Source organism: Phyllopteryx taeniolatus, chromosome 11, assembly GCF_024500385.1.
Source record: "Phyllopteryx taeniolatus isolate TA_2022b chromosome 11, UOR_Ptae_1.2, whole genome shotgun sequence".
In the NCBI taxonomy this organism is placed as follows: domain Eukaryota; kingdom Metazoa; phylum Chordata; class Actinopteri; order Syngnathiformes; family Syngnathidae; genus Phyllopteryx; species Phyllopteryx taeniolatus.
Window position 1 is genome coordinate 28,889,642 of NC_084512.1, and position 10,893 is coordinate 28,900,534.

At 48.9% G+C, this 10,893-nt stretch overlaps 1 protein-coding gene across 1 annotated transcript; it reads left to right on the forward strand.

The window, feature by feature from the left end:
* LOC133485428 (protein phosphatase 1 regulatory subunit 3C-B-like) lies at positions 1-3,949 on the forward strand. Its single transcript, XM_061789052.1, has 2 exons — positions 1-505; positions 2,657-3,949. Exons 1-2 carry the CDS (start codon positions 204-206, stop codon positions 3,606-3,608), a joined length of 1,254 nt encoding a protein of 417 aa, XP_061645036.1. The 5' UTR covers positions 1-203; the 3' UTR covers positions 3,609-3,949.
* Positions 3,950-10,893: the final 6,944 nt, after the last annotated feature.

Below are 10,893 nucleotides of genomic sequence, written 5' to 3' on the forward strand. Positions count from 1 at the left end.
ACAGACATTCTGTTAGTGTGCTTCAGTTGTTCGACTTGTGTCATGGAAAAAAGGTTTACTAGTTGGACAGTTTCCTTGGGTGGTTTCCGGCAGGGGGCGTGACGTCACCTCAGTTGACCACCAGAGGGCGCCACTCACCTTCCCAGCCGCCGCAACATCTCGCAGCTCCAATAGCGCTTGTGCTAGAAGAGGGCACGCCCCCGATGTCGGCCCCCATTGGCCGCCCGGGCCGCCTGCTCCCTCCTGATTGGTTGCTGCCGGTAGCACGTGGCAGTAGAAAGCCAGCAGAGCGCAAGTCGCTCGGCATTGAGGCGCCACCGCGAGGAGGAGGAAGAGGAAGAGGAAGAGGAAGAAGAAAAGGAAGAAGAAAAAGAAGACGACGAAGAAGACGAAGACGACGAAGAAGACGAAGAAGACGACGAGCGACCTCGGAATGTTGTAGAAGAAGCCCCGTTTTATTGGAGCACTGCGATCCGGTCCTGTTTTTCCCCATGAGTGCTGCCAGGTGAGATCGCGTTGATGGTTGCAAAAAAGCCATTTGGCGTCGTCACGTCGCTTCCGCTTTGAGTGCCCAAAAAACCAAAAAGTCCCACCGGGACAGCGGGACTCTTATCGAATCTTCAAGTCACTTAAGTTGTTGACTTTGGTACTTTTCATCTTGTTTGAGCACAAGAAGAAATCAAAGAAATAAAAGTTGTTGTGTGTGTGTGTCGATTAGAGCGGTGTCCACACTACGGCCCGGGGCCCATTTCTTCGTGGCTGGGGCATATGCCAAAAAATAATATTTGACATGCCCTGCGACACCACCACTAATATTGCTAAGAATAATAAGAAGAAGAAATTGGTTTTGTACGTTGCTTTTCTAGATATGCAAGGAAACTATTTCCAACAAGAATAGTAACACGGTGTCTTTATAATGCCTTGTAAGTGAAAGTCATTCCATTTGAGAAGCAACACTTTTCCTGCACTTCCTGCTATGTTAAGGTGTGATTTGTGAACATATCACACGATCCTCACTGCTCTCGAGATCGTCCGCTTATTACGGATTGCAAAAAGTTTTGCTTCTGAATCTTGAGCTCTGCGCAGGCCAGGGGCAGATCTAGTCAAGTGGGATCCAGGGCCGCGGGCCACACCGAAATCATGAACAGCGCAAAACGGTTTGCTTCGTCACCTTTCACAGAAAGTTGTGACGTGGCCGTTTCTCCAAATAACTAGATTATTTTATTGCTTGATTGGATTGGATTGGTTTAAGCAGGATTAGAAAAATGAAAAATGAAATGGGGGGGGGAAACCGAATGAGAACGTGCAAGTGGTCCTTGCATGTGTTGAATTTTCTGTAAGCAGCCCTCAAAGAAAAAAGACACCCGTGGTGTAGATTGTTGGCCCTCCAGATTATGATAATCCACAAAAATCGATATTGAGGTTTGGATTTTTGGTTGTTGAATACAACTTGGTTGCAACAAGAATCCAGTGGCGTTAAAAATGTTGAATCGAGGCCAGTTAGACTCTTCTTGAAAGGCCTGCTTTCAAGTTTTGTTGACCAGCATGACGGATAATCTACACAGACCGTAGTTGTTGGATTGCTTCTTTTTCTTCTAGTAACGCTGTCATCAACTCCATTGATTTCGCGTGGTTCCGACGCGTTCGCGTTGAGTGAAACATCTTCGACTACTCTGAAAATTTGAATCGAGTCCATTGCCTCGATTCAATGTTTTTGCGGATGAACATTAATAAACATTTGTTTTCAAATACAACAACTTTGATTTCATCTACTGTATTTCTTCTTCTACTGCCCAAACAAGATCAAACGTTCTAAACTCATGTAGCTTGACATTGATTTCGCGTTGTCATGTCCGTTTCGCCTCAATTCAACTTTTTCTGGATTGGATCACTGACAATGTACAGCGATCTTCTTTTGGCTTTTTCTTTGTCCTGTCAAAAGTAACAAAGTCTCAATTCAAGTAATGCCCGGATCAGACTACAAGACAAATTCGGCCGTGTCAGACGTCGGCAGCGCTACGCGACGTTTATTCTGATAACGCCGTATCCCCGTCCGTCTTTGACCGGCGCCGGGCTCCGGCTTGTCAAATCGAGCTGTCGGGGGGGGGGGGGGAGGCGGGACCGAAGAACGCGTCACCGCTACCGGATACGACCGTTATCACGGCAATGGACTGTGACGCTGTATCGTGTTGCGGATAAAAAGAACAAAAACAGGAAAGAAATGGAGTGTTGGCGGTGGATGCTCCGGAGAAGGAAGGAGGACTCGTTGGGCTAACGTTGAGGTAACGTTCACATACTTTTTGATAGCGGCGACAAGTAGACAACGTGTTGCCGGCTAATGTTCGTACATAAACGTGTGGAGGTTTTCTACTCTGTAAAGCGTGAGTAAACATCGGGATGTGCACGAGAGCGAACGTTGACGGCGGCGAGAAAGGCAGGCGACGCGCCAGTCGCAATACGCAATTGAAAGAGGTTTCGTCGGGCCCGACCCGGGAACTCGCCCGCGATGGCAAATGGGGCCAATAACGGGCCTAAAATCCTGTCGTCGGATTCCAGGCGTAACGTTGACGTGTTGAAGAGTTGCTGTTGAAGTTTCTAAGTGCGCCCCCTCCCTCCTCTTCCCCCTGTCCCGCTCTCCCCCCACCCCGTCCTGCAGCCTTCTCAGGTCTTTCAGTCCGTCCGCGATGCCCGGCTCGGTCATGCCCATCGACGTGGCCATGCGCTTCTACATCAGCCACTCTCCTCCTCCTCTCAGGGGCTTCCTGAGCTCCTGCGAGGCGCCTCCGCAACGGACCCGGAGCCGGGTCCAGAGGGACCGGGCGGCCGCCGTGCTCAGGCCCTGCCTGAGCAGCCAGCAGGGAGCGGCGGACGACGAGGGTTGGAGCGGGAAAGGCGAGAAGAAGAAGGTGGTGTTTGCCGACTCCAAGGGAATGTCACTCACCGCCGTCCGCGTCTTCTCCAAGAATGAGGAGGAACGCGGCGGCGCCGGCGAGGAGCTCCAGTTCGACATGAGCGACCTGGAGAACGCCGCCACGGACCTGAAGATCAGCTCGGCGCGCAGTCTGGCGCTGGACTTTGAGCAGCCTTCGGCCGACTACCTGGACTTCCGGAAGCGCCTGATCCAGAACTCGGTCTGCTTGGAGAACTGCTCGCTGCAGGAGCGCTCGCTCACCGGCACGGTCAAGGTCCGCAACGTGGGTTTTGAAAAGTCCGTGTCGGTGCGGGCTACCTTCGACTCGTGGGCCAGCTTCCTGGACGTGGACTGCGCCTTCATGAACAACGTGTACGGCGGCCACGACACCGACACCTTCGTTTTCGTTCTGGACCTACCCGCTGACCTCCCACCGCAAAACGGAGTGGAATTCTGCGTGCGATTCCAAGTCCGGGACCGGACCTTCTGGGACAACAACGACGGCAAGAACTACGCGGTCAAGCACGTGGGTTGGACCGGCGCGTCCCCTCCGGACCCCGCCGAGCACAAGACGCAGAGCGGCGTGAAGGTTCTGGAGATGGACCTGGACCAGATGGGAAGCCCTCGCATGTGCAGCGGCTTCTTCCCTGGCTGGCAAAGCTGGAACCACGTGGACGTCGCCGTGCCCTACTGGTGAGCGGGCGGGACCGGACCTCGTCGCCGACGGACGTTACGTCCTTCATATTGAAGGGAAGCGAGCGAATGCTGGCCCTGACGGACGCGCGACAAATTCTTTTGGACTTGGGAACTTCCGCACCTCGGCCATGCTGGCGACCGCACCTTACTGCTTCGCACGCTTCGGGTATTTCCGCAGCCGTTCCCGTGCCTTTGTGATTTGCACAAACTGTGTGTGTGTGTGTGCGTGTGTGCGTGTGCGCGTGCGAGAGAGGCTGCCAATCCATTTTTATTTGCATTTGGCAAAGGAAGTTGTGTTGTTTGGAATAAAGTTTATATTTGGCCACTCCTCTCTCCATTCAATGATGTGTTTGTTTATTTCTTCCTAAACATGAGGATACCGTGTGGCGGGTCAGTGGGTGGCATGTCTGCCTCACAGTTCTGAGTTCGGGGGTTGGAATCCGGGCCTTCCCGAGCACTCCGAGAGTTTTGGAATTCACAGATTGATGGTGATTTTAAGGCAAACTATCGTTTGTGCATAAAGCATCAAAATGAGACCGCATCGCTATTCGCTTCAAAATGTCTCTGAAAAGGCAAAACTGGCAATTCCAGACGGAATGGACTGACAAGTATTTATTTAGTCTGCTGAACGCAACCAGTTTGAAACGGGCACCCCGGTGGTGACGGAGAGAGAAAAGACCTTTTACCCAGTCGGAAACGGTAAACGGCTGCACGCTTTTTGTCATTGATTAAGTGAGTTGACAACAAAACTCAGCAGCTTGTCACTTCGGGGCTATTACAAAAGAAAAAAAAAGAAAAAAAAAAGTGCCTCTCTCAGCCGCAGCAACTTTTTGCAGAGTGGAACGCCTTGCAAAGAATGCTTCTGGGAAGCTGGGAATAGCGCAACGGATGTCTATTGCTGTGGCGCGGCCCGGCTGAAGTGTCATGAAAGCTAAAATGGATTTTTTTTTTTCATTTTGTATTTTAAAAGAGACTCACCGAAATCTGTGTGGCGGTTCAGACTCCGAAGTCGGATTTGTAAGGTGCTCCTTGCAGCGTTAAACATTTCTGTGGTCTTGTTACATTTCGATGGGTTAGGGTAGTCATTATTCAACATCATAATTGTGTAACTCTGGGAAGCCACTAGCCACAGTGGCTGCTGAGCAAAGCGAGTTTAGGTCAAGCCCTGCGCCCACCAACGTCTAGGACTGTGGCGTTGCCGAGTTGTAGATCGCTCGTGTTACGCCGCTGCCGGTTGCGCTTCAACAAGATCGTTAGCTTCGTCGGGATGCGTCGCGAGGACTGGTTGGTTTGTCAGCCAATCGGCACCGAGGCGCTTGAGTGAAGCGATGGCTGTTTGACCTGCACCTGCCTGGTCAATAAAATCCATCAAGGTTCTTCTTATCTCCCTCAGTCACGTACGCGCTGGGGCCTCGCCGCACCTGGAAGACACGCACGCACGCACGCTCATTAGTCATTCCTGTTTCCTGACATTGACCTCTGAACTCTCGCCGTGCAGCCGATCGTGTGATCATGTGATGACTGCATGTTCGCCAACCTTTGACCTTTGACAGATGTGCGCTCAGCTCACACAGTGCACTACTTTGAGCGTGCCGGGATATGTTAGCACTGCGCTCATGTTAACACAGCACTGATGTTAGCATGTGGGGCTCATTTTGTTTTTACGTTTTATTGAGAAACACAGAATATACAAATTCACTCGCCGGGGGGGTGAAACGCAAAAACAGGCAAAAACTCACTGTCTCATTACAGAAATAAATTATAGAGAGCACATAACTCAAGTTTTATACGCTTTAACATCCATGGAATGTCTAATAGACGTAATATACTGCTTGACTTCATTTTAGAAAATGCAAAATATTGTTTTTTGACTAGTGTACCGACATTTGAGGATATGCGATTCAGCCAATAGTATAATATGATTTAATAATTTGAAATCGTTTTTTATTCAGAGATGATAGTTAATGAAGTGCTCACATTAGCACAGCGCTCATGTTAGCATAGTGCTCATGATAGCATTGTGCTCATGTAAGCACAGCGCTCATGTTAGCACAGCGCTCATGTTAGCACAGCGCATCCAATTTCGCACTTATCCCGATTACGGTCGAGGTGAGCTGGAGTCTCTCACCAGTGACTTTGGGTGAAAGGTGAGGTACATCCTGGACTGGTCTTCGGTCAGTCGCATGGCACATAGAGGCGGGCGTGCCGGAAGTCAGCTGAGCTTTTCTTTTTTGGGGAGGCGCCGTACGTTTCATTTGAGTGAACCACTACGCCTTCATCGACTGTGCTAATGTTAGCAAAGCGCTACGCAAGTAAACGTGTCAAGCTAACATCAGACGAGCCAAATTCAAATCAAAACTGCTGAGCCAACATCGGTTGCCGCGGGAACGCTGGAATTCACTCGCTGTTGCTAAGCAGCTAAGCAACTGCAATTTAATGTAATGCAGTGGATTACAATTTCATACATTTTGTACGAAAATGACGTAATCTCGTTACGTGTCATTAGTTTCTTTGGACGCAGTAATAACCACCTCAACTTCAACATCGGGAAGACCAAAGAAGTCATGGTGGACTTCCGGAAGTCGGAAACCACAGCGCACTCAAGCCTGAACCTCATCGGAACGGGTCACGGGCTTGAAATTCCTCGGGCACATCTCGGAGGACCCGGCCGGGCTGGCCTGTGAACGCCACACACATCATTCAAAAAGAACGCTGGGGAGCAAAACAGCCCCTCCTCCTCTGCTGAAGAACTTTGAAAAGAAATTAAACATTCGACCAAGCCATGTCATATCGCCATACTAAAGTCTGCTCGCTTAGCGCTGCTACTACTACGCTATGGAAAACGCCACAGACAGGCGAACAGGAATTAGCATAGCTCTGAACCTTCAAACAACACATTCCAACACTTTAGGTTTGCTGAGACGAGTTGCCATGCCCACGCTAAGTGGAGCAGCTAATCCAAAGTGCTCAGGCGTGCAGACTTGATGGGGTTGCTGCTTATAAGACATTTTGCAGATAAAGTGAGATAAGTCAAGATAGACGAAAGAAAGGCGCAGGTGTTAAGATAAGGAAAACTTCTCCCTTGCTGCTCATCAGCTTTATCAAGTGGGTCAACTGATAAGAACCTCCAGCAGAGAACTCCAAAGACCAAACCCCATATGTCCAGCATGCTCTTGCAGTCTTTAGGACTCGGCATGTCTTCTGGGGAGTCATTTGAATGGACACACGTTCCTTCAGGTCCTTCTAGTCTCCAACATCCGCTTCAGGGCTATCAAGTCCTCAAACTTCCTTCGGGTCCTTCTTTTCAGTTCGTTTAAGACCTTCAGGATTCCAACAAAGGTCCCTCAGGTCCCAAGTTTCCAGGAAAATGTCTTGTTCTACCAGAGAGGTGACCTTTCACGTCCCTAGAGCCAACTTCTGTAACCGGGGATCGGACAGTCACCCAGCTCACTATTTGTTTTGGCCCCTCCGAGTCTTCCGGGCGCTTCCTACCGGAAGAAGGCCCCGGAAACGAGCCAGGAGACGCTAGAGAGACTACGCCCGCTGGCCTGGAAACGCCTCGGGATCCCCCCCCAGAAGCGGCTGCGGGCACGGAAGTCTGGGCTCCCCTGCTTAAGCCGATGCCCCGGTGAGCCGACCTCGGATAAGCGGAAGAAAATGGATGGATGGATGGATTATTAGCTATTTGAAGTCCTTCGGGTCTCCAAGATTCATTTCAGTTCTTTTTTAAGTGCTTCGGGTCCTTCTAATGTTCAGGGCCACTTTCAGTTCTTTCAGGTCTCCAAGAGCTGTTTTCTTGTTCCAGGTCTTTCCAACCTCAAGTAGCATTTTCAGTTCTTTTGAGTCCTTTGGGCCTTTTGAGTATTTCCGGTCTCAAAGATCCATTGAAGTTGATTCAAGTCCATCACAGGTCTCAAAGGTCTTTCAAGTCTCCAAAATCATTTGCAGTTCTTTAAAATCCTTCAGGACCTCCCAATCTTTAGGAACAGTCTCTGAACTCCTCCAGGTCCTTCTTATTTTCAGTTCTTTCAGGTCCTTCAGGTCTCCAAGATCCATTTCCGTCTTTCGGGTCCAGTATCATTGTCAGTTCTCTTGAGTCCTTCAGGCCTCCTTCGTCCTTTGCAGTTGTTTCAAGTCATCCAGGCGGACTTTGTCGGCGCGTGTGACGTGAACATTCCACCGACGTGTTGAAGGCGACGCGCCGATTGCGATGTGTGAGTGACAGCTGCTGTAACAGGACCTCAGCTCAGGTCAGCGGGATCGGCCGCCGGGCGGGATTTCTCCGCCTTTGTCCGAGAACCAATCGGAGACGCTCGGTGTTGCCGAGGAAACGTCGACATCCCACCCGCCTGGCCGACATTGACGCTCACACTTCCGATTTCAAATGTGGCTCAAAAAACAGATGATTGGCATGAGTCATATTACGGACGGATTAGGATTAGGATTAGGATTACAGTATTATTAGGATTGTTATGATGATTACAATTATTATGAATATTAGTTTTAGTGGCATTACTCAGGTTCTTAGGATAGGATCCTTTTGAATATTACAATTATAATTCTACTCGGTTTATTTGGGTTTTATTGTTAGGAAGACAACTATGAAGATTAGGGTCATTAGTATCAGTACTTTCTTATTGTTATGATTATTACAATTATTGACTATTAGGATTCGTATCATTATTAAGAATATTATAGTTATGAGGATTATTAGCATGACTATGCTTTTTAGGATAGTTAGGGTTGTTTGTTGTATTTTTAATATCAGGATTATTAGCATTATTATTATTATTATTATTACATATTGTATGTTCTGTGTGAGCGAAGGCGTGTTTTATTTGCGCCGGCGGCTTTGTTTTTCTTTGCTTTCGTTTTATTGTATAAAGCTTTTTGTGCTCCATTTGAATGACTGAAAATTGACAAAAATTGTTTGTTGTTATTATGAATATCACAATTATTATCGTGCGTAGGATTATAACATTAGGCTTGTTCTGATCAGTAGGATTATTCAGAATTTTGGGATTACGGCATTCTCGGGACTGTTATGATTCTTCAGAATTTTGTGATGATTAGTATTCATTTGATGATGTTTGCCGGAGTTATTCCAAGTAGGATTATTACGAATATTCAAACTATAAAGCGTCTATGTGTGCCTTGCGATCGGCCAGGGCGTACCCGGCCGGCCTCTCGTCCAAAGTCAATATTAGAATTATTAGCGTTGTTTGGATGATGAGGATAATAATAATGATGATGATGATGATGATAATAACAGCTCCAAAATGTCAATTTTTTTGCTTGTGGAAGCGGCAAGAGGGTTAGGGTGTGCGCGCGCGTGGAGCAGTGCCCACTCGGCACTCAGGTGAAGCCACGCCCACCCCGGCACAGACGCCACGCTGAGAGAAAGTCGCACGACCGGATGCGTTTCGCAACGCTTTCGCACGCTCCCCCGTACGCATATGAAACGCGGCAGGCGATGACGACTTCAGCCGTGCGCCGCTCGGGGCGAGCGTGCGAAGGTTTTTGTTGTCGTGAGCGTCGACGCCAGCATGAAAACCAGTTTAATAAAACGGATCATCGAGCTGCACATGTCCATATGACTATTTCCCATTTCCCGTTCCCAACGGCTGTCGCTGGCCGCACATCAGTCACGCGCACATTTGGCATGCGATCTTTTTGATTGCTTTTCGCAGCGACTCGGCACTCTGCGCCGGCAGCGCTTACGCAAGCGACGACGACGACGACGACGACGAGGCCTTCTTTCTCCTCGACGCCATCGCAAGCACTCAGCTACTGCATCCATTTTCATATTTATTCCAGCAAATGCTGTTATTTATTCCCAATTGTCTCGACTGCACAGCTTCCAGTACGTGTCGGTGGGTGTGTTTTTTTTTTGTTTTTTTTTGTCCGCTGAGATTTCGGCCTTCCCGTGCGGCCACGTCGGTGTCATCCGCCCGCGGCCTTCGCGATCCGTGGCGCCGCTGCCGGACCGCTACGGTACGGTTTCTTAACCGATGACATTTCAAATTTGCCTCCAAATAATGTCGCTACTTTTGCATCCTCCGATGGCTTCGTCAGAGCAAAACTTGTTTTCGGTCAAGTCAGACGACTAAAAGACATAATAGACAAACTATAATATAGCCTTTAAGCTGTCATCAAGCAGGGCCAATTGAGAGCCTTCTCAAGTGCATTTTAGAGACGAAGTCAAGGATGGCGGTGAATTTGCCGCAGCTCAACCGGGACGAAAAACCGAGCTTTTGGTTATCCGTCCCGAAAAGGCAAGAGACAAGAAACGCTCGCCAAACGACAAGATTTGAAAGTATCCCAGGGTGGCGAGAACCTGGACATTATTTGGGACTCAGAGCTTCATTTGATTCCACACGAGGAATTTTGCACCATCTTCAAAATATAGCGCGAGTCGGCCCGTTTCTCTCTCGGGCTAAGACGCCCGCTTTTACCTGCCGTCGTCTTCCCAAAAAGAAGCTCCGCGCTCTCCGACGACTTCAGGAGCGGGCCGCTCGTGCGCTGACGAAGACCGTTTCAGGATCGATCTGAAGGTTCTTTTACTCGTTAGTCGATGTCTCGACGGTCTTGGGCCAGCATATCGCTCTGATGTGCGCTGTGTCAACTTGTGACGGGATGTCTGAAGTTGGCTTATGATGTTATTTCTCAAGTTAGGATCTTTGAGATTGTTCAATTGTCTTCGGTTGGGTTAGGTGGGATGTTGTTTGAAGGTGTGCCGTGATCTGTGAGCTCTCAGGTCGTTTTGTGAAATTGGGTTACATTGCGACATTTGAGATGGTGTTTAAGTTGTGTGAAATTGTGTCGTATGAAGTTGCGTTACTTTGTGATGCCTCGTGTTGTGATGATGATTTTTGAAGTTGTGTTGCATGGTTTTCAATTGAGCCGTGATGTGCCAAATCGTGCGGCATTGTGTCAAACGTTTTGCTGTGATGTTTTAAGACGTGTCAAAGTGTGTGAACTCGGTGTGATGTTTGATATTGTGTTGCGTCGAGGTCATGAGGGCGTTTTTTTTTTTTTTTATGGCGACAGAGTGAAAAGTGAGGAGTTGGCAGCCATGTTTTGTCACAGTGGGCCCAAGAGGAAAAGGGGGAGGAGCTTCTGAGGAAGAAGGGAGGCCCAATGAGAAGGGGTGAGGGGCCAACGAGGGCATTCCAGGTTGCATTGTTTGCAACCAAGACGAGGACTTTGAATGGGGCCCCTTGGCTGAGGGATTAAATGTGCGTCCCCAAATCCCGATCGATGAACGGAAAAAGGTCAGTTCAAGG